The sequence below is a fragment of the Thamnophis elegans genome, chromosome 11, assembly GCF_009769535.1.
Source record: "Thamnophis elegans isolate rThaEle1 chromosome 11, rThaEle1.pri, whole genome shotgun sequence".
NCBI lineage: Eukaryota > Metazoa > Chordata > Lepidosauria > Squamata > Colubridae > Thamnophis > Thamnophis elegans.
In genome coordinates, this window is record NC_045551.1 from 43,932,493 (window position 1) to 43,956,821 (window position 24,329).

The following is a 24,329-nucleotide window of genomic DNA, read 5'->3' on the forward strand; positions in this document are numbered from 1 at the left end:
GAAAATAACAATATTGTAAGCAATTTATTTTCCTTTAAGTCATATTTTAAACATACATCAAGTATTTTGTTAGCACACTTTACAAAGCTCTAACTTGTTTGTGTGTTCCAGTCTGATTTCTTCTAATAGAAGAAAAGAAAGAGAATGATTTTATATTTCCAGGGAATTTCTATAGGAGACTGGAATTTTGTTTCTTGCCTACACTCTCTGGATTCAGGCACCAGGTTGGACTGAATTTTCCCAGAAAAACCCAAAATGCCATATCATTTTCTGGCTTAGTTTGAGCATTTGAAATGAATTAGGTGGTTCGTGCATATGCCTACTTGGTTTTCACAATTTAAACCAAAATTTGGGTAAGATGAGATGGAAAGTTCTTTTAGTAGTCTAATAGATTTAATTGTAAACATTTTTTTTTAAAAATAGTACCCAGCAAGATTGCTTTTTAAACTGTTTTAAGAATCCTCACCATAACATCATTGGATATGTATTTTGTTTTCTTTTGAAGATAAAGCACCTCTGTCAAAGGGTCTATTAATAATACCAAGCATCTTCTCACTACTGCTGGCTCTACTCTTTCAACATTATCAAAAGTTCTTTACCTACAATCTGCAAGCAGTAAAAGAGGAATTTCAGGTAAGCAGCAATTAATTTATAGTATTGTGACATGGGGTAAATATGGGGCTGGTGTTCTTTATTTTTTTAATATGAGCTGTGTGAATATTTTGAACTCCATACCACAACCAGTAGCATAGCAACAATTCATGTAAAATGTAGATAGGTGAACAATTAGTTGTGGCTGCAGTGTGGGAAGGAGGAAGTCTCTATTTTCTTGTTAGTTTTGTTAATAATTAGTTAACTTGTGTTGTGTTAAAACTCTTCACAATGAAAATCAGTTTTTTTCAAGAGTGATAAGTTACATCCAAAGTTTGTGCTGGTAACACTGGAGAAAAGCATTGCTCCAAATGTATTTCAGGGGAGGGGAACTTGAACTGACAGTATTAATACTGCTAGAAGTTGTGCTTTATACATAATACTAGATGACATCTCTAAACCCAGGACACCAGCCCCTGTACATCTTAATTCATGGGGTTATGATCTACTCCAGACAATCTTTTCAGCAAAATTCCTGGCCTAAAAATAAGTCTATATTTGCACAGAAATTTTTTGGGGGGAAAAAAAGCTTATTCTTTGTTGTGTATTAAAACTGAAAGGCTGGGACTATGGGCTCTTCTTATTTATTTTTTTATATTAATACTTGTGACAGTAATAACAGAGTGCCTTTAAGGAGAAGTCCCAAGCATTTAGAAAGTGGTTGGAACGAACAAGTGGTGAGGAATTGGAGTCCTTCTAGTGCCAGTTTCTTCTTGTCTCTCAATAGTGGTTCTTTTTACTTTCTTTCTCTCTTCCCAGCTGGACTTAATTTAGAATGCTTTGGATGCTGGATTAATGAAAAATGATGCATACAGCAAATGGGGGGAAATCCTTCTTGTTTCATATCAGACAGAGATCTGTTCCCTCTCCCTGCTGTGTTTATAATTGAAACAAAAAATTATAGGAGTGCTCAGCTGCATATAGTATGGAGCTTAGTCTGAAAAGAATATCTGATATTCTTGGGCAAAATATTTATAGCTACCTTTAAGCATACTTTAAAGCCTGGGTAGCTGAAGCATGCTAACATTCTTCATTTACCTGTGTCTTTAAATGGAGATGAAAGGTAATACTTGTTCCAACAATAGCACTGCCCTTGCTAGAAGGATTCTTTTTGACAACTATTAGCAGCGTGTTGTGACCTTGTGTGTTTTACACCTTTACTGTGCTATGGGCTGGTGGCTTTTAGAGTGTAGGAAGAACTTCTGTGGGCAAATGGAGCAGAACTGTAACTGGAAAATGTGACTTCAGTTAACATATAATTTATAAAGTAAATGTTATAAGGAAAATCTTTCATATAAGCCCTTTCTTTTGGTAAAATAGTTTAGGGAAAAGAGTAGTTGATATTTGGAAACTACATTTTGTCATCTTTCATTATGACATAAACATGTTTTGGAGTTGGCAGGAGTTGGAATCTGCCTACTGTCCCTGAAATGGGGGAGCTGAATTTCAGTGACAAACCACCAGTAATACTGATGCTACTTCCTGCCATTTCATGAGAGAAAACTAAACATTGGTGTTTAAACATATATTTACCTCATTGTCTTCAGAAATACAGAAGGAAATTTGTAGAATTGTAATATCATCCTGCCTGCTGCACTCCCCCCCCCGCCACTTTTTTTTAAAAGTTCATCTCCCAGCTGCTAAAGTTTGCCTGCTATATATAAAATTTCCATAAAATACAAGTGGAAACTGTGACTACTGTTTATTACCTTTTAGATTTGGAGGCTGCTCTGTGGACGAACAGTGTGTCTTGATCTTAAAGACACTTTCTGCAGTAGTTTACTTATCTACAACTTCAGAATATTTGAAAGGCGATATGGTAGTAGAAAATTTTCAGTAAGTTCATGTTCTGGTTTTGTTCTCCCATTTTATAAGTAATATATTTATATTCCTTATTTGTCTTTTTCCTATTCTGGTATTTATCACAAGAGGTATTCAAAAATTCTAGGGAGCCATTTTTATATTTCCATTTGAAAGTGGATTTTTAAGTAATAAAGTAAGCAAAATGATTGCTATTTTATTAGCTCAATGGATTTAATTTTAGAAAAAAGACACCTCCTAAAATATTTTGAACCTCACACAAAATGTGGTAGTGGAAAAGCTTATTCTGTAAGTGAGTTGCTATGCAAATATATCATGAGAAAAACAAGAAAAATGCGTGGGGATCCCTACTGTGGAAACCTTGACCCCAAATTCATGATTCTCCAGTCTTGTTTACTTTTTGCAATGCAGTAAGAATACCCATTTTGGGGAGCTTTAAGTGGAAATAATGAACCTGCCACTTTTATAAATTATTTATTTGTAATAGATAGCCCTCAACGTAACATAACTGGGATCAAATTTTTGGTTGTAGAGCATAGCAGTTAAGCAAGATGTCATATAATTGGTTCACTCAACGGTTTTAGTCATTAAATCATCTCGCAAGTCATTAAGCAGACAAGAGTCTCAAATGAAGAACATGGGGGTGCCTTGGGGATGGGGAGACTATGGGAACCTGACTTTCAGAAGCTGAAAGTCTTCCCTGTTAAAATCCATGCAGAATTTTCAGCCCCTGAACAGAAAGAAAGTCGCACGTGGCCTGTGCTGGGCCTCTGAGGCTCTGTTCCAGCCCCCTGAGGCATCCTGGACTCCTTAACTTAATACATTGCCTCTCTGGTCATGGGCTGAAAATCCTGCTTGGATTTTGGCTCCATCTCGCCCTGGGGGCTGGCTGAAAGAACTCCCTGCCAAAGGAGTTCAGTCTTGTGCCTACTTGGATTTTGGTGCAGAGTTCCTTCAGACTTCTTGGCAGACAGCAGTAGTTTTCAATCTTCTTTGACTTCCCCATTGAAGGTGATCACATGACCACGGGGTGTTTAGCAACCTGTCATAAGTGCAAACAAATTGCTAAGCACGCAGATCACAATCATGTGACCACGGAGAGGTTGTGCAACAGTCAGAAGTGTTTCATACCAGGTGTCCCCAACCTCTGGGCCCACTACCAGGCCGTGAGCTGTTCAAAAGTGGACCGCGGAAGTGGCAGGCGAGTGCGTGCGCACGCATCTCCACTTGTGTGAGCGGCAGGCAAGCACATGTGTGCATGCTCCATTTGTGTAAGTGGCATGCATGCATGCCTACCACTCGTGCAAAACGAGCTTATGTACTCACGTGCATGCTTGCCCACCACTTGCGCAAAAACATTCCCTCCTCCCCCCCTCTCCAGTCTGTAAAGCCAGAAAGGTTGGAGAACTCTGCTTTATATGTTGTAAAGCCCCCTTTCCAAGGCTGTCATTCTCAACAATAGTTGAGAACTATTGTATAATGTTATACATATATTTCACTGTTTTTATTTGTCTCTATCTAATTTATAGACTAGTACGTAGCAGTCTGAATGAATAAATGACCATTTCTATTCTAAGATAGCAGTTGAAGATGCACTCTCTGTGTGAGTGCATTATATGCACTGAAGTGTATAAATTGGCTCTTGGTTTGCTCCTGTTCTATATTGCAGAAATCCATAAGACAATACCTTTAGAGATCAGTAATAAAGGTCCTGAACAGCAGGAACTTGGACAGAATTCAGCTAACAGAGCAATTTGCTCTGAGGTTTTACGAGTTACATATAGCCTCATCTAACGTGTATCACTTATCTCAAGTGCTGTCTTCTTGAGAATAGGTGTAAATATTCAAAAGACCAGCTCTCATTTGTCGAACTTCACACTCTATTTCTGATGTGTCTCTGGGGAGGAATATGTTGATACTTCCTAAAAAGTAGGACGGCTTGTTTGTGACGTTACTGTATTGTAATTGCTTCTTGTGGATTCCAGACCAGAGTATAGTGCTCCATTTTCAGGGGCTCGTGATTATTGTTATTTTCTTAGATTAATAATAATTATTATTAGGTCTTGGCCTGATATCAAAGTGTATGTAGATACTGTACTTTGTAGCAGTCTGCATGCCCCCTTGTGAGCTCCAGGTTTCTGTGCTATGCTTATCAGTTGAAGCTAGGGCTTGTGACCATTTTGTAGACTAATTCCATATATTTATTACAATTCATAAGCAATACTGCTACCTTTTTCTTTAATTAACATTACAATAATTCAATTAGCTTTAAAAGCACTAGTTTTAACAAATTTCTAGATGAAAATGGCATGCAACAAAACAATATGCTGCTTAGATATTTTGTGAACAGTGTAGATCAGGGGTAGTCAACCTTTTTATACCTACCAACCATTTTTGTATCTCTGTTAGTAGTAAAATTTTCTAACCGCCTACCGGTTCCACAGTAATGGTGATTTATAAAGTAGGGAAGTCAATTAAATTAAAAAAAGGAAAGTGTTTCGGTATTGGACAAAACCCCTACCGCCCACCATGAAAGCTGGAATGCCCACAAGTGGGCGGTAGGGACCAGGTTGACTACCACTGGTGTAGATCATGACTGTACAACCTTTTGGCTTGTCACAGTGCATTGAGTGAAGAGGAGTTGTCTTGTTGCATATAAAATATATAGTTAATGTATATAAATAACAAACTTCCTTTATTTTTTATTATCTTGTGGGCCACATTACTAGCTGTCCAGGGGCTCATGTGGCCTGTAGGCCATGTGTAGTATAAATACAGTCCATTTTCTCTGAGCATGCTGAGTAGGTAATAATCCTATGCAACATTGCATTTTTAAGGGATAATTTTTTTGTTATAAAATATGGACAGTTTGTGATTATGAATTTTTATTTTTTCAGTCATTTTTACTGGGTTCCTGGATGCTATCAGTGATGTTTGATTTTGTCCTGGTAGAAGCTATTGAATATTCTTTGGGCCTCAACGTCAGCAGCTTGCCTTCAGGATTGTAAGTTTACTGTTAAGAGATATTTATATCTCTTTGTATCTTAAATATTATTTCTAGGGCTATTGAAATTTATAAAAATGAAATGTTTAGTATTATTAATTTGGGTTGTGTGAAATTCAGCCATTCAGCAACTGAATATTCTTTAGACCTGTTCTCACTTTAGAATTTCAGAACTGCTTTGGAGGTAGTTTAGCAGTTCTCATAGATAAATCTTCTGAATCAGAAATAATTCAACCTTTGGATACAATAAGCCTGTTAGGGGCTCTGACCAACATCTGGCTTGGAAGTTTTATTTCTGGAAACTGCCAATTGCCCCCAGAATGGTAAGGTCTGGGGAAGCTTTGGCCTCATCCAGAAGAGAAATGAAATTCTCCAGAATGCTGCATTCCCAAATGTGAGTTTAATATAGCTATACTGCTAATGATTTCAATCTGTGTGGCATGTTCATTGATAGATGTTCTGCTTTCCCCCTTTACCGTCCTCATATTTATTTATCAAATTTTAAGGCCACCGGGCTGTCTCTCAGATCTCCTCTGAAGGGTCATCTGATTCTTTGGAGCAGATTTAGGGTAAATACAGATAAGATGGTACAATTAATTTCAGATACTGTTTTACCAATTAACAGATGGCTATGGATTCAACTCTGTATCTCCAAAATTTCTTGCTGCTATCCAATTATGACTGGATAAACTTGAAATCAGATTGGCTGAGCTAGTTGCTGACCAGGCTGCAAACTTTTTAGTGTGTTGCCTTTTATTTTCTAGAATATTTTATTTTATTTTATTACACACAGAGACACACACACCCCTTACCCCCATGAACTCCCATTGGGGTTGAAGAGTTAAATTCAGCACTGTGTTTAAGCCTTTATTTATTTACCTCCATATATGACTCTAAACCAGTGGTTCCCAACCTTTTTTTGGCCATGCCCCACTAAGCATCTTTAAAATCCTGATGCCCCTCCTCCCCTATGACATATAATTCTTACTTTACTCAAAAAGTGAACTCTACTCACGCAGAGGAAGCCTAAAAGGCCATTAACTTGGTTTAAACACTGTTCAAATTACCTCCATTAAAAATCTAATTGCCCTCCTGTGAGGCATTGGCCCCAAGTTGGGAACTACTGCTCTAGAGTAACATTTCCCAATCTGGCATCACCTATGGGTGTTATATTACAAGCTTCTTTAAATTCACAGTAAGCAGACTGATTATAAAGAGGACATGGTTGTATTTGAGAGCGACAAAAAACAACTGATAAAGAAGTGTTTTGATTTGATGCATTGTTAGGCATTTTCTTCCATGCTTCAGTTTTAGCTGTGCTACCTTAAGTATCACTTTCTTTATTATTATTTTTCATATTACTTGGCAGGAGAAAAGGTTTCGGTGTTTAGTTCAGCATTACTGCAGATGCAAAGTACCTTCAGCCCAGACTTGAGAGACCGCCTCCTGCCAATTACCTCCCTGCGACCTATTAGATCGCATAGATTAGGCCTCCTCCGAGTTCCATCTGCCAGTCAGTGTCGACTGGCAACCACACGGAGGAGAGCCTTTTCAGTAGTAGCTCCGACCCTTTGGAACGACCTCCCCGTGGAGATTCGTACCCTCACCACCGTCCAGACCTTCCGCACAGCCCTCAAGTCCTGGCTATCCCGTCAGGCCTGGGGATAAAGATCGTAATCTGTCCCCACCCGAATGATGAATGAATGTTGTGTATTATTTTTACTCATGTATTGTTTCATGTTTACTGTTTTGTATCCCCTCCCCTATATTTTGTAAGCCGCCCTGAGTCCCCTCAGGGAAAAGGGCGGCCTATAAATAATAATAAAACTAAAACTAAAAACTAAACATTCTCCTCTCCCCTGTTAATTAATAATAATAATTATAACAAAATCTATATTATAAGTAACTAGCTGCAGAGTAACATATGCTGTCTGCAATAACACTTGAATATGCATTAGCCTTGGCAACTAAAATAATATCTCCCCAAGTTAAACATATCTCGATATCATTTTATTGCCACTAATATAGAAATGGCTGGCTATTGCCTTTTTTACTCCTTATTTTTCAAAAAGGTTTACAACAGTGAATTTCCTTATGGTCCCCCCCTGTACAAATTAAATCAGCCTGACCATAGTTTTGAGGAGATAGCCACCTATTTTGACAAATGAAAGCACATGCAAATGATTCCCAGAAGTAATTTAAAACGAATTAGTATGTTTGGAGATCTTTTCATTTTGCTTTAAGGGATGCACACGTTAGACTTAAATTTTGTTAAAGATGAAACACTTGATTTAGAAATATGGAATTCCCACCCCTTCTCAATACTGTAAACATTGAAATCATGTGATTCTGAACAATCCTTTTTTTTTTTGGTATCACTCTCTCTTAATAAATTGTGCAACTCATAGAAGTTACGAAGTTGAAACCTCAGTAGCAAAAATAATGCTTGAATAAATAATGAAGGGAAAATGGAATATATTTATATTAAAATCCAGAAATGATTATGCATTTCAAGCTAGAATAATTTCTTTTTTCAAAGAAAAAACCATTTAAAAGAGGAATAATAAAAAACTTTCCTTTTTCAACATGATACATTTATTGAAAATTTGAGTTTATTCTAAGCTTTACTTAATGCATGTATATGGTATTGCGCTGAAATATATTTGTATTTGTATTGTATTGCTTTACTTTATATGATCTCACTGTTAATATTACTTAATGAATGCACACTACTAGATCGCATACTTTTTCTCCGAACACTTCGAAGATAATTACGATAAAGCATAACACTGATAACTCGGGCCTGAAATTGCTTAGAAACTAGGTAGTAAAGGATTATGTCTAGACATGTGCTGAGGTTCATGAGGAAGGTGGTAAATGCTCCCCAAGGGTTGTAGCTTACGTCTCCATTTTGGAGCATCAGAAATGTAAAACAAATATGAAAAGGCACAAAACATACAAGCACTTGGATAATTAGTGTTACAATGATTCTGATCGATCTTTCTTTAGCCTTTGGTTTCAGCTTGGAAATTCTTCCACGAATTATGCTATAAATAATGACTAGATAACAACCAAGCATGTTAAATATGGGAATCAAGAAAAAAAATATTAACCGACAAAAATTTAATACATTGACTTCCTTTAGGTAGATAATATCCATCATCTTTGTGCAGCTAGTGAAATTTGAAGTTTTGTCTGGATCAGAATATAAGAAAAGCAGTGGAGAAGTTGTCACAAGAGTTATGATCCAAAGTGTTGTGCAGGCCATCAGAGCTTTGTTTGTGTTCTTGAGTTCCTTGGCATATTTCGGTTGAACTATAGCCAGACATCTATCAATGCTTATAAAAGCTAACAGCCATATTGCAATGCTGGGATAAAAAATAGTGAAAGCACTAAGAACCCGGCAGAAGACATCTCCAAAGATCCAAGAGCGTTTCCCATAATAATGCATTCGAAAAGGCAAGGTGAATATAAGCAACAAGTCAAGCAACGCAACGTTCATCATGTAGATAGTTATTGTTGTTTTCTTCTTGGTGGTACAGCTGAAGACCCAGAGAGCTGTAATGTTTACAATTAACCCAGTTGTAAAAATGAAGCTGTAGAAGACGAGTGATGAAATTCGGTATTCTTCAGGATGGCTATTTTCAATCATTGTAATTAGACTGTGATTGTAGTTATTCATAGCTTTCTAATACGCTAAGAATAAAATAAGAGAATGATCAAGTTTAACTATTCATTAGAACAGTTTTGCATTGTAAGGAGCACCAAGAATCAGACAATTCCAGGTTTGCATTGTACAGAGGGCACTTTAGAAAAATTGAGTGCATTAATCTTCAAAAACATAATACACTCAGTATTATGTTAAATTGAGGACTTAACTAGCCAAACAGTTAGTGTTTGTAATTTATATGGGCCTGAGGTCTGAGTTTGCTGTTAAAGAATCCCAGCAAGTTTATTTTATTTATTTATTTGTTAAATATATTTGCTGCCCATCTCACTATGAGCCAATTCTGGGCACCGTACAACAACAAAATGGAAAAAAAGATTAAAAATATAAAGATAACAATAGCAAAGGGATAAACAATATAAATAAGAGAAGTACAATAATATGGAATTAAATTAGAATTAAAAAGACGGACAGAGAGGGAGCAGAAGGGCAGGGGGGAGATGAAGTTAGCGAAGTAGTTCAGTAACTACCTTCAACGATGTACACTCCTGTTGAGTCCCCAGGTCATCTGGCAGGGCCAGGTCGTCAGGCTGTTTCAGAAGGATAGGAGAGGGGGGACAAATCTCACCCTAGGATGGGAAATGTTCCAGAAGTCCAGCACTGCAGCAGAGAAGACTCTTCTTCTGGACCTTCTCTGGAGTTTCTTGAGAATGGGGTCATCAATGGGCTTCCTCTGCTAGCACGAGTAGGACAGAGTTGTCTTAGCAAGACAAGATGCTTCAACCAAGTAGTCTGGTCCTATGCCGTGGGAGGGTTTTAAAAGTCATAATGAACACTTTGAACTGCACCCGGAAGCAAACCACCAGTCAATGCAGTTTGCAAAGCATCCAGGGGCCTCCAAAGACTTCTTGTGCTGCCACATTTTGTACCAGTGGAAGCTTTCATGTAGCCCAATGTAAATTAGATTGCAACAATCTAGACGAGATGACTGAGGCTTGAGTGTCTGAGGGCAGGTAGTCCTGATTCAGGAAAGGCTGCAACTGGTGTATAAACCAAAACTGTGCAAAGGCTCTCCTAGTCACAACCACCACCTGATCTTCGAGTGGGAGTCTCGAGTCCTGGAGAATCCCTATGTACGAACTAGGTCTGAATAGAATAAAGCAACCTTGTCCTGAACTAAGTATGACAAACACTCAGATCCTGAGGCTTCATGCACCCAAAGTCATTCAGGACTAAGAGTGACATGATAACAGTGTCGCTATCATAGCAGGCTGCCACAAAGAAGAGTGGGTCAACATGTTCTCCAAAGCACTAAAGGCAGGACAAGGAGCAATGGATGGAAACAAATCAAGAAGAGAAGCAACTTAGAACTAAGGAGAAATTTCCTAACAGTGAGAACAATTAACCAATGGAAGCCTTCAGAAGTTATGGGTGCTCCAACACTGGAAGATTTTAAGAAGAGATTGGACATCCATTTGTCTGAAATGATAGAGTTTTCTGCTTGAGCAGGGAGTTGGACCAGAAGACCCTCAAGGTCCCTTCCAACTCTGTTATTCTATTTGTGCTCTACAAAAAGTGCTGAGCATTTCTAATAAATTTTCATCGCCAAAAAATCTCTGCAGTTCGTTAAATACAAGCAATTTGATATATTAAGCATTGGACATTGGTAATTACCCATAAATAGCTCCCTTTCTCAAGATTTAGAGATTGCTCTTATCAATTCATTTTATTTCATGTAAATGACTTGGTAAAGATAAATCTTATCTCTTCTGAAATAATTAAGACAAAATGATAATCATGAAAGTGGAGGGTATAAAATGATATCATGAAAGTGCCGGCTGCCTGCAATTTGGCAGTTCAAATCTCACCAGACTTAAGGTTGACTCAGTCTTCCATCCTTCCGAGGTGGGTAAAATGAGGACCCAAAGTATTGGGGCCAATATGTTAACTCTGTAAACCGCTTAGAGAAGGCTATAAAGCACTGCAAAGTGGTATATATAAGTCTAAGTGCTATTGCTATTTGGCTTTAAAATGATGCAAATTCGTTTGGTAACATGGTTTGAAAGAGGAAGCTGGTCAATCATGTTGAAAGAGAAGCTGTGCTTCCCTTGCTCTTGCAGGTGGGCTGCAGATATTTGCTGCTTTTCATCTGCACTGACTCACCTCCTCCTTGCCTTTTGTGGGTGAAAGAGAAAGAGTTTACTCTTCCTTTATCATTCCTGTGTCTCCACTGCTCAGAGAGTAAAATATGTGTTGTTTTTTAACACGGCCACTTTCTACTCTTGCAGAGGTTACAGCCAAATCTACTAGATGCTGCCATTCCACTTTATCATGATTAGACTTGAAAGTGGGGGCAGAAAGCTCTGAACGATGAAGCAAGACTATTTAAAGGACAAAGAGAAATAGAAATTACTTACCTCCTCTTACTATCCTCAATTTGAAAAGATTTGCAGCTATCACAAAAATAGCTGCTGTACTGCAGTCTTTACTGCAATTTAGAGTAGAAAGTCCACTATGTAGGGTACAGTAGCCAATTTCTCTAGTAGCTTCCAAAAGTATCGTGTCCTTTCCCATAAGAATGGTCTTATAAAGCTTTATTCTACTTTTTCTGAAGGACATCCTTACTCAATATTAGTGGCTAGGTAGGTTAGTATTTGTAGGCTTATTCTAATGGATTTTAGAAGAAGATCCTGTTCATATGACATGCTAGCATATGCATGTTTATAGAACTATGGGCTTATGTGCAGTTTTCTGGGTTCTGGATACTGGTCATGACTCTCTATCTAAATGATTTGCACAACAGCCTGAATTGAGATTTGCTGGTATGTGGTTGATGTATTCTGTGAATTTAGCCAGCACAGTCAGAATCTCCCGTTTTGGATTCAATTCGAGACAGAGTCTACAGGAAATATCCCTTTGAAAAGAAGTAGCTGCTGTAATGAAATGCAAATAGCTACTTTCACATTCTCCAAAATACTTTTTGGAAATCAGATCAAAAACACTGAGCCTGTTGTGCAAATCCTGCAGTATATTATGTGAACATACAGTAATTTGTGGTTGGCTGAACAGACTTAGATGTTGTTAGTAATTTTCACTGGCTGAAAGAAAGTGATAGTAAAGCTATTCATCCATTGGTTGGGTTCTTACAATGTGCTGGCTGTATTTGCAGGAATGCTAACTCAAGATTAATTGTTCCTTGATTTCCTGAATAAATACACATTTATGTAACTATGAAGGAAATATTAAGAATTGAACAAATAAAACTATTATTTGAAGAGTTCTGAAGTAAAGCAAATGGAAAACTAGCATAATGGATCATCAAATATTTATTAGAGGTTTTCCTGTCATTTTAAAAAAATAAATAACATAAATAAATAAATGATGAACTTATTTAGTACTTTTTCCTCCTCCTATTTTCCTCACAACAAATCCTGGGTGGTGTATTGGCCTAAGAGAGCCTTCTATTCTGAATCAAATATTTCCATACTGCATTTATGAAAAGTTAAAGCCTCACCTGCTTTTCTCAATTTTTTAGGAATATCTAAAGTGGTACTCATGTACACACCCTTACATGGGTACTACAAGTACCCATGTAAGAAATAGCTGTATTTTCCATTTTGAACTTGTTAGTAATTTTCAGCTTGTGTACTGGTACCAATGCCTGTTTATTTATACAGCTAAGTAGATTTATGTTATGTTATGTTATGTTATTTTATTTTATTTGTATCTCACATATTCATTACTTCAGCTGTTGTTTCCTTCACCTTGATTGGTTTATTAAAACAACAGATTTTTAGGCTTGCATATAGTTTTAAAAGATATCATTCATTCAATACATAATTTTGTAATGTTCAAAGTCTTTAGCAATGTTCCCTTAATTGGAAATCATAATTCAAGTTGAAAATTTGACAATTTTCAAATTGTGCACATATGCTAATGCATAAAATAGAAGTTTCCTTACCTTTAGCTTTTCAGTGATGTCTTTCATCAACCCAGGCAAGCAAAAGATTTGTTTTTGCCTTAAGACCTGTGATCTAAAATAGAAACCTTTTTATAATCAGGAAGTGTCATAATGCAACTAGATTCTTAATTGGTTCTACAGGGTTTTTTGGCTGTATGTAAAATTTGTTGCATGAACAAATTCTATATATTTCATATGTTAGCTGACAAAATGTTTCTGCCTGTAAGTATAACATCCCCTTCAACTGTCTAACATAAAATATATATTTGCTGAAATATTATAGAAATACTGTAAGTGTGGCAGTTGCTATATTTTACATAAACATTTTATGTGATGACCATAGACTATTTGAAGGGTTATCTGATATAAAATTATCCTTAATTCTTTGCCTTTTGTTCAAACTTAATTGAAGTGTAATCTTCAATTCAAGATGAAATTAAACTGTCAATACAGAGGAATTGCCATCCCTTTCCTCCTTGTCTTAGTATACAGTATATAAATAAGTTCAGTTTAATTTATAAATTACAAATTAATGTCTAATGTATAGGAATTTTATTAGGGTTAGTGACTGGTGAAACAAACAACAATTAAAGATAAAGAATTTCAGATGGAACAAAATTTTATAGTAATAGAATTCTAAAATTTAAGGGAGTAATTCCTGCATAAATCAGTAGTGATTGAAAGAAACCTTTTCTAGACATAGGAGGATTGCTGACTGACAATAGGAAGTAAGTGAAGTGATGCCCATAATTTGCAAATAACTTTTTCCATGTATGAGTGTAATTGCAGTAATGGATTCCTATAGAGTAATTTCTACAGAAATTCTCAGTCATCCAGATCATGGTTGCCCCAAAGATGCTTTTTTGAAAAGCAACTGGACTTTTTCTTTGAATATGTTTCGTTTTTCATCCAAAAACAAAACTGAAGAAGCTTCTTGGATGAGAAGTGAAACATGTTCAAGAAGAAATAAAGTCCAGTTGTCTTTCAAAAAAAGCACCATTGGGCTATCTCTACAGAATAACAACCCCCCCTCCATCTGCGTTGTATCATCACAACATGTGTGGGGTTGGTGTGTGTTCCTGGTGGAAATTAGGAAAAAAAGCCAGGAATGTATATCAAGAAAGTCTACTTCGGTTGCAACGGGGCCCGGCATTTTCCACATGAACACACGCAGCATGCATATGCGTCTTAGTCCAGCGACGCCTCCACGAACCTCCGCGCTGCTCCAGCTGCTCAGCGGAGTGTTGCACAGGCGCATGCGTGGAAGTCCCAAAGAGTTTAAAGACAGGTAAGGAGCACGGGCGGGTGGGCCCTCCAGAGCACCGTACCGGAACGGTACGCGGTGCTCCGGGCAGGCTCTGGTACACCCGTACTGGGGCGTACCACCTGCAACCCACCACTGGTCTACTCCCAGCAGGAAATTCAAGCCATGAAAATCATCCAAGTTATCCAACTAAAGCAACTAGCTCCTATATTAACAGTACCAGCATAGGAAGATGCTGGAAGCAGATTGTTGTTTAATGAACACAACAATGCTATAATTTCATTTTGTATGGGAGAAGACAATACTAAACCATTCCTGTATTTTATTGAGAAAACCACATGCAATGGCAACATAAAGTAATTTACCCTACGATGCTTATAGAGATGATGGCCTCTCTTGCAGATTCTTTTTTGAACAGCCAATAACCTGATTGACCTAGGCTCAATAGACAAAAAGTACTGCAAACTTGGAAATAGGGTGGGTGTCTCGTTTCAATGGCTGGGGAAATACTTTTATTTTACAGAAGGAAAGCTCATCAAAAAAAGGAAATAATAAAAAAGATGGTAAATTATAAATAGTGTGAACAAGTTTTCATTAATTTCTAGTTCTAAAATAGAAATTAATCTTAATTAAAATTATATTTTATCTATTTTCTAGACACTCTGTATCTATACTATTTTCTTTAAAGTCCAATTTCATTATATTTTTACATCTTTCTATTCTATATCTCTACTACACTTGTCATTCCTATTTTAAACCTCAAGCAACTCATCTTGTTCCTATGAGCTGTTATTGTCATTCTGAACCTGAGGCCCAACCCCATTAAATTTCTGCATTAATGGTTGGAGAATAAACTCAGATATCCATCCTATTAAGAGGCTGCTGACAGAATTAGTTATTATTCGGTCACTCATTGCATTTTACTCAAATGCTTTCTTCGTTTTATTCTTCCTGACTATGAAAATAGCGTTGTTACTTTTCTGCTTTTTGTATCCCGAGCAGTAATCACAGTGATCTTGTACTGAAAATATCAAATTCCAGTCCATTTCAATTCACTGATATCTAAGATATTAGTTTATAGTTGATTCATTACATCTTTCACTGTATTGAGCTTTCCATGTTCATTGCTTCTTATATTTCCTGTTCCCATTGATTCTCTTTGCAGATTTGGCTTTTCTTTTCCTGCATGGCAACGTTAGTAACTGGATGCCCAGCATGCTTAATTTAGCCACATCATAAATGCCATTAGTACTTTGAAAGATCCTCAGTTCTTCTTCAGTAGCATCTTGAATGCCATCCAACCCGAGAAGCAGTGAAAAGCCTGACAGATTGTAAGCACCCGTGCTCTTTTCTCTCCCCGCTATCTTTGCGTCCCCTATCGTCTCAGCAACCCAGCTACCAATCAAACAGCCGCATCGGGCAAGAAGCTGGGACACAAAATGGCTGTATGAGAGCTCTGCAGCTATAGGCTGCATGAGAAATAGCTTGAACAGAGCCAAGGCTCAGGGGTAAAAATAAAACAAAAAGCTAAAAAAATAAAATAACAAAGTTGGAAACAGTAAGGAAGAAAACAGCTGGACTGTATGACTTACAAAATCAAAATGAAGCAGGAAAATAATTGTTGATGCTTGTCAATTCTGTGGTTTCTTCATTGCCAATGTGTTCATCAAACAACATCTGTATACATGGACATCATCAGGTGAAGCACACAGCAATTAAGAACAAAACCAGCATATCTAACCATGCTTCATAAGAATAAATTTTTAAAAAATGAATACAGATTCCCCCAGTATGTAAAGTTAAAGAAACACCATAAAGTTAAAGTTTTTTTAAAAAAACAAACAAACATAAGCCCCTCCTATTCCCAGCTACATGTTTTATTTACTTTAGCATCCAGGTGCAATGGAAATCCAGAATCATTACCAGACCCCCTCTTTCCTTTCTGCAAAGAAAAATCAATCTCATCCAGAATAAGTTGTACAGGTAGTTCTTTCTTAATGACCCTAATTGGGAGCAGAATTTCTGTTGCTAATGAAGCAGTTGTTAGGCAAAATAACAACTGATTAGTGAGGACAGTTCCTGGTTGTGAACATTAGGAGAGGATGTCATGTTTCTCCTGCTCCGTCATTCCCACTTCAACTTCCCCTACCAGCCTATCTGCCCCCCCATCTCTGCCCTTTTGGTTATCATGCCCTTTGCTGCCCTGCCACCCCTTTGCTGTCGTTTTCCTCTCATTGCTGATGATGGGTTCCTGTCCGAGTCAGCTGTTGACCCTTCCCAAGGCCTCCCCAATACCATCCCTCACATGGCCTCACACAGCTGCCTTGCCTATACACGCCTCATCAGACCTGTGGTGGCACAGTGGTTAGAATGCAGTATTGCAGGCTAATTCTGCTGCCTGCCGACTGCCAGCAGTTCGACATTTCAAGCCTCAAGGTTGATTCACTCATCCTTCCGATATTGGTAAAGTGATGACCCAAATTGTTGGGGGCAATATACTGACTGTGTAAACAGCTTAGAGAGGGTTGCAAATTACTGTGAAGTGGTATATAAGTCTATAAGTCTATCAGCAGTAGCAAGGAGAAGGAGGAAGCAGAGTACAGGGCAGCCAGAAGGGCAGAATGGAGCAGGGAGATGTTGGGCGGAGTTGAAACACATATTGTGTTCGAAATGTGGGGAGGCCAAGAAGCCAAATTTTGCCAAGCACCCAAAATTTGATCATGTGACTTTAAGGATGCTGCAACATTTGTAACTTCAAGGAATAGTCATAACCAGGGCTGGGATTCTACCGGTTCAGACCGGTTTGGGCAAACCAGTGGCTCCAACTATCAGCTGGGAGCAAACCAGTTCGCTCCAACTTTCAGCTGGGCTTGCTCACCCCCATCCTCTGCATTATATTCACCTACATTCCCTTTTCTGAATCCCAATTGATGGGTACGGCAGAGTGGATTGCTGCGCCTCAGCTGTTTTCTTCCCCAGCAATAATGCGGAAGGTGCGGGCAAAGCGCGCACACGCTCAGCGAACTGGTTGTTAAACTGGTAGGATCTCACCCCTGGTCGTAACTGCTAGTCAGTCAGAGCTGCTGTAATTTTGAATGATTAAGAAGCATTCTACTGGTAGCCCAAACCTAGATCCAAATGTCTCTTTTGTAATAGAATTTAGTTGGATTTGAATCTCTCTTTTCTATCATGTGTTCAATAATGATTTTAAAAGAGCCTTTAGATACCCTGTGGCTGAATGTACAGGAGACTGAATAATAATTCCTTATTGTCTCCTGGCAAATTCAGTCAGCTGGATCTGGAGCCTTCAAAATGCCATTCGCCCACTGGAATTGAAACCGCTAAAATATTAAAAATATGACACTCAAAAACAGCCTTGTCCAGTTCCCAGTGTAAATCATCTACAGGTAGTCCTCCAAGTATGACTACAATCGAACCCAAAAATTTTGTTGTTAAATAAGACATGTTAATTGAGCTTTGCTGTATTTTATTTTTTGCTAAAATTGTTAAGCAAATCATTGTAGTTATGAAGTAAATCATGTGGTCATTAAGTGAATCTTGCTTCCCCCATTGACTTTGCTTTCGGGAGCAGGCTGGGAAGGTTACAAATGATGATCACATGACCCTGGGATAGCGCAACTGCCACAAATACTTGCCAGTTGCTAAGTGCTTAAATTTTGATTCCATGACCATGGGGATGCTGCAAGGATTGTAAATGGGAAAACTAGTCATAAATAATTTTTTTCAGAGCTATTGCAACTTCAAACGGGCGCTAAATGAATGGTTGTAAGTTGAAGACTACTTGTATAAATGCATAACTAAAACTAGATGTGAATCTGATCTGCATGACCAATTTTAGTTAAATCTGGAGTTGCATTTTGTGGGGAAACGAAGGTTGGACCCAGAAAAGTTCAAAACGTTGAGATCTCATTTGGTTTCTTTAGCATGATACCGGACTTATTAAACCGAATGATAGCTTAAATTAATTTATATATTGTATATTAATTTAAGGTACCATTTGATTTTCTTGATCTTGATGTAGTGAGTTGTATAAAGCAAGCCATGTCTTAGTGTGACATGTGAATATTGTTAAAATTGTCTCTTTAGCTCAGTGTTTCTCAACCTTGGCAACTTGAAGATGTCCGGACTTCAACTCCCAGAATTCTGGGAGTTGAAGTCCAGACATCTTCAAGTTGCCAAGGTTGAGAAACACTGCTTTAGCTAATATATTTTTGGCAGTTACAACCAATCAGAGCATGCATCCAAAATATAGCCAATGACATTTTTTCTTAAGAAATTATTGCCTTTATTTAATAATTTTAAAAATATTGTAGGTGTGAATGTATGAATGAGCAAAATATAACTTAATTTATTCTTGATTTTAATAAGGCAGTATTCCAGTCTATTCATTATTTTACGCTTTTGTTTTTAGGGAGTAAGAAAGTTTACAACTTACAACAATATTTACCAGATAGAATTTTTAATGCATTTTTCCACAACTTATCTACTTGCTAATATCAATTGTTAAACTTTTGAAAGAATCGCCATGCCGTGAGATAGGCAACAAACAGCTTTAATAAATAAATAAAATAAACTTTTTTTAAAAAAAATCAAGTTTTGTTGATGTCTGTCAGACAAATTCCTTGTGTGTCCAATCACACTTGGCCAATAAAGAATTCTATTCTATTCTATTCTATTCTATTCTATTCTAGAGTATATTTTAAAAGGTAGTAATTTAGTCCATGCAGGTTTTTTAATTACAACTTCTGTAGAAATATACATCCAGATTTTCCTATTGCTAATATTTGATTAAAGAAAAACTCCAATACCAGAGTCTTAGCTTAATGTCCATGCTCATGCTACTAGAAAGTCAGTTGGGAGCAAAAAAAATTCATAAACAATTCCTGTGTAGTAATGTTGTAATTTATCTGGTATAAATATAAATGTAGCACTATTGCCCTCTACTGTTCAGTACCTGTTATTACAACCGCTGTAGAAATATACACCCAGATTTTCCTATTGCTAATATTTGATTAAAGAAAAACGCCAATACTAGAGTCTTAGCTTAATGTTCATGCCCATGCTACTAGAAAGTTAATTGGGAGCAAAAAAAATTCATAAACAATTCCTGTGTAGCAATGTTGTAATTTATCTGGTATAAATATAAATGTAGCACTATTGCCCTCTACTGTTCAGTACCTGCTATTACAACCTCCGTAGAAATATACATCCAGATTTTCCTATTGCTAACATTTGATTAAAGAAAAACGCCAATACTAGAGTCTTAGCTTAATGTCCAGGCCCATGCTACTAGAATGTCAATTGGGAGCAAATTTCTTTCATAAACAATTCTGGTGTAGTAATGTTGTAATTTATCTGGTATAAATATAAATGTAGCACTATTGCCCTCTACTGTTCAGTACCTGCTATTGACTTTGCTAATAGCACTGATTTTTCCTTGTGTATCACTAATTTTGATGTAGCAGATATTACTTATTTGTGCTTTTGTGTCTATCCAAGACTGCTAAAGCTGGTGATAATAGGTGAGTGTCAAGTATCTACATGGGGTTGCCCTTGAAGACAATCTGGAAACTTCAGATGATGCAGAATGTGGTGGTGGAGGAGGCATGTGAGCACCTCGATCAGCATCATTACATCCCTGCTCTGTGTGCTGCATTAATAGCAATAGCAATAGCAATAGCAGTAGACTTATATACCGCTTCATAGGCCTTTCAGGCCTCTCTAAGCGGTTTACAGAGAGTCAGCATATTGCCCCCAACAATCTGGGTCCTCATTTTACCCACCTCGGAAGGATGGAAGGCTGAGTCAACCCTGAGCCGGTGAGATTTGAACCGCTGAACTGCTGATCTAGCAGTAGCCTGCAGTGCTGCATTTAACCACTGCGCCACCTTGGCTCTTAGTTACTAGCTGACTTATAGATTCAATTCAAGGTGCTGCATGACCCAATATGACATGGGGCCAGCATTTTCGAGAGACCGTCTTTCCCTAATCATATTTACCCTTCCCAACACATCCAGCAGAAAGGACATTTTATGGGTCCTATCCACAGAGTAATGTCATCTGATGCAGCCCAGTTTTCTGCCATAACATCCACTCTCTGGAACATCATCAGTCCTGACGTTAGATTAGCCCCAACCTTGTTGGCCTTCCAAAAGGGCCTGCATGTATGGCTTGGTCATCTGGCCTGTGGATTTGGTAATGTTGGTGCAGTAGAACCTGCAAAGGATTGTTCTTTTACGGAAATGGATGGCGCTTTCCCGGAGTTCATCTTTTTATGGCTTTTTAAAATAGCTTTATTTTATTTTATTTATTTATTTATGTTTTGGGATTTTTAAAAAAAAATCCATGTTTTTTGTGTTTCTTTGTAACCACCCAGAGTCACAGAAGTCAGATAGGTGGCTAAATGAATAAATAAATAAATAAATAAATGGCAAGAGGGGATTAATTGGCTTTTGTTTGTTAGATATGGTTGATGTACTGCTCTTTTATTTTTGTAGTCTCACAAAACCAGTTCTATTCCCTGATAGGCGCAGCTAATGCACTTCAGGCATATCTGTGTTTCTCAGTAAAATTACAGTAATATAGTGTGACATGGCTGTCATAAAACCAAATGGACTCTTAAACTGCATGAGTGATACTGTTTCCAAGCCTCAAGAAACAACTGTTCCACTTAATTTGTGTTGGTTAAACTCCATCTTGAGTGTTGCGTTGTGTTCTGAAAACCACACTTTTGAAAGAATTGAGACAAAAGCAAGAGTTACAAAAAAGGAGGCGATAAGGATGACCCGTAGCCTGCAAACCCAAATGCAAATGCTAGTAGGGAGGATGATTGAAGGAATTGTGAATGTTTACATTTGAGCTTGAGAGGGGATGGATATCATAGCACTTTTCAAATACTCGAATGGTCATCCTATAGAAGAAGGTTTTGTCCTGTAGTCTGCCATCAGCATATAAGACACAGAATAATTAACAGTTATAAGTCTAGTTATAAGTCAGTAGATTCAAACTGAATTTTAAGGACATATGAACTGATGAACTGATAGCAGTTCATCAGGATGAATTCTATTACTAAGAGAGGTGATGAAATCTTTCCTGGTTGTGTTCAAGCCGACATTAAACATCTATTGGTTCAGATACTCTTTGGATTCTTACTTAGAATGGGGAAATAAATCTTATTTGAATAATTTTGATTTGCTTACTGAATTAATCTATTTTTGCATTGAATACACAGAAAACATTGATTTGTGTTCAAACAAATAAGCTATACTACAAAAACATCACATATTGGGTTAGGCAAAATTTATTACAAATCAAGCTTAACTTGTAAATCTTTGAATGCTAGGTTTATGGGACCTGGTCTAGCATATTGTACAAGCCAACATATTGACATGTTGGCTTGACACTATGCATCTTCTTTCTCCTATAATGTAGTTCTCATGAATGAAGTACAAGAGTTATGTGTTATGCAAATCCTGACAGGCTACTAGTACCATTCCCATTTAGTCTTGGTTTTGAATTCTATTTTCAAAATGGCTATCTCCAACAAAAATGTATCTCAAATTTTGTTATTGTACCAAACTGATATGTAGTTCTGTTTGACCTCCATCATTATAGTGCCATAGCCCAGTTAGAACTGACAAGGAATGATGTGATTGAATCAAAAATGTGGTATACCAATTGCTTTATACCAGTAATGGCAAACCTATGACAAGTGTATCAAAGTTGACATGCCAGAAGGTTTTAGATGACCCCCAACAGTGTCTATTCTTGAAAGCATGCCCCTGTTCTTGGACGATTTGCAGAGGCTGCGGAGGCCACTGAAAAATGAGGTGTATTCTCACAAAATAACACAAGAGGACCATATTTTCATCCAGCCTCTAATGCCTTCAAAAATTGCACAAGATAGCAATGTTATTGCTATCTTGTGCAATTTTGTGATTTCACAGTTTTCAGAAGCTGCAGAAGCCATGGAAGAGCATTCGGCAAAGTAGCTTCAAGAACAAAAGCTTCTTGCGACCTGAAGCTACCTCAAGTAGGCTTTGGGCCTGTTAAGAGAAAGAGAACCCACCTGAAAGTACATGGTCTGTGGCAGATCGTGGAATGGACTCGATTTCCTTTAAATAAATGAATATGTAAAGAATTGTTTCTTTACTTTGGATGCATGTGTGAAAGAGACAGATAGACATGTGTGGAAGAGACAGGCAGACTGACACTCTAGCAGAGTCAAGCTGACATTTTCTGAATTTTTGACATGCCAAGCCCCAAAGGTTTACTGCCACAGAGCTGTGACAGAACAAATTCACTTCCTTTTCTTGTTTGCTGCAGATTAATATCTCCTTATAAATGATACTTGGGACACAATCTGTTTGCAGTTCTCAGAAAAGATTTGAAAGTCAAACCACATCCTATTGCTATACCTACCACATAATCTATTATGGCAGACTATTTAAAGGATCTCCAATCTGTGCCATCTAGTTTTCTATAGGTTTTGAGGGGCCCTATTTAACCTATTTAGTTAAAACGCTAATTTGTAGTTGTATGAGGAGAACATATGTGAAATTCATGTCTCATGCACACCCGTACATATATACCCCAAAGAAAATGTTGAAGCATTGTAAGTCTTTGGTTTTCTCTAATCTCAGCAATCAACTTTTGTATCCTGGATCCTTAGTGATCATATGTGCTGAACTAGGTCATGGGATGATAGGGGCAACATGTCATATGAATAGGAAGAACAGATTAATTCAGAGAATCCAGAGAAAGTTTTGGTTTTAATCGCAGCAGACCTGTGTTTATCTGGAGCAAATTAAAAGTGGAATTCAAAGAACTGACTTGATGTCCTCCCTATGATTGTGCAAATTCCTGGAGAAACTCTGCAAAAATGTGGCCTGTTTAGATCTTCCATTTCTGACACAATTTGAATTTTTTTCACTTAAATCTCACAAGATGAAAAACGGTTGGATAGGTTGAATGCACTCCCGCTATCTTTTTCCGCCAAGTACTAGCTACAACAACGTTCTTTTTTTTTTCACTTCAGAAAAAGCAAAACCCCTCTTAAAAGGAAATATTAATTTCCTTTGCAGAGGCTGGGAGACCTGAGAAAATGGCTGTCAGGATAGCTGTAATATGCTCCTGACTTGTGTGCCGCCAACTCATGAGGTGAGTTAACTCACTGGGAGAAGACGACTCAGTACGGTTCTGTTTGGTAAATATGGTCATTGACTACTTTTTCAGTATTTTGGCTGCTGGTGATGTGTTCCTTTTATTTAATTGTTTTTCTGAAGTTCTTTATAAAATTATTTCTGCAGACCTTAAGGCAGTGGGTCTCAACTTTCCTAATGCCGCGACCATTTAATACAGTTCCTCAAGTTGTGATGACCCCCCCCAACCATATAATTATTTTTTCAAACATATGTGTTTTCCGATGGTCTTAAGTGACCCCTGTGAAAGGGTCGTTCGACCCCCAAAGGGGTCGTGACCCACAGGTTGAGAACCGCTGCCTTAAGGGTTGTCCAAACAATTCTGATGAACCCATCTTAAGCAGGTATCATTTAGAAATAACCTAAGATTCTTCACTTTTTCCGTGATTATGTTCTTAACTGGATTGACTAAAGTTGATTTATGATTTGAGCATATCTTCGTTTCAGAACATTTTGATGTGAAATACTGGTGTATTTCAGCCACAACAAACAGCTTAAAGCTTAGTTACGTCATGGAGCTAGTTTTGTAAGTAGTCAGTAGTCTTGCATGATTTTGATTACTGCAGATCATATAATTAGTTATTTGTGCCATATGGTATATACTACAGTTAAATCAGGTACATATTTGTAAAAGGTACAATAATACAATATTTTTAAGGAATAAAACGGCAGAGTGGAAATTAGAAGAGATTTCTTCTCCTATAAAAAAAGAGAAGAGGAAATGTTTCTTGGACCATCAA

The 24,329-nt window shown here is 37.5% G+C and overlaps 2 protein-coding genes across 2 annotated transcripts in view; one reads left to right on the top strand and one right to left on the bottom strand.

Moving 5' to 3' along the window:
- Positions 1-24,329, top strand: part of UBAC2 (UBA domain containing 2) — an 87,104-nt gene that overhangs the window by 6,038 nt on the left and 56,737 nt on the right. Inside the window, exons 2-4 of the mRNA XM_032226408.1 lie at positions 506-633; positions 2,368-2,487; positions 5,370-5,476. Of these exons, the coding sequence (XP_032082299.1) occupies positions 506-633; positions 2,368-2,487; positions 5,370-5,476 (355 nt within the window). The remainder of the gene's footprint in view (positions 1-505; positions 634-2,367; positions 2,488-5,369; positions 5,477-24,329) is intronic.
- Positions 8,137-13,132, bottom strand: GPR18 (G protein-coupled receptor 18). Its single transcript, XM_032226409.1, has 2 exons — positions 13,105-13,132; positions 8,137-9,941 (listed from the first exon to the last, which is right to left on the bottom strand). Exon 2 carries the CDS (start codon positions 9,156-9,158, stop codon positions 8,166-8,168), a length of 993 nt encoding a protein of 330 aa, XP_032082300.1. The 5' UTR covers positions 9,159-9,941; positions 13,105-13,132; the 3' UTR covers positions 8,137-8,165.

Coding starts and splice junctions, on each gene's coding strand:
- GPR18 (XM_032226409.1), bottom strand. CDS start 9,158: ATGAATAACTACAATCACAGTCTAATTACAATGATTGAAAATAGCCAT.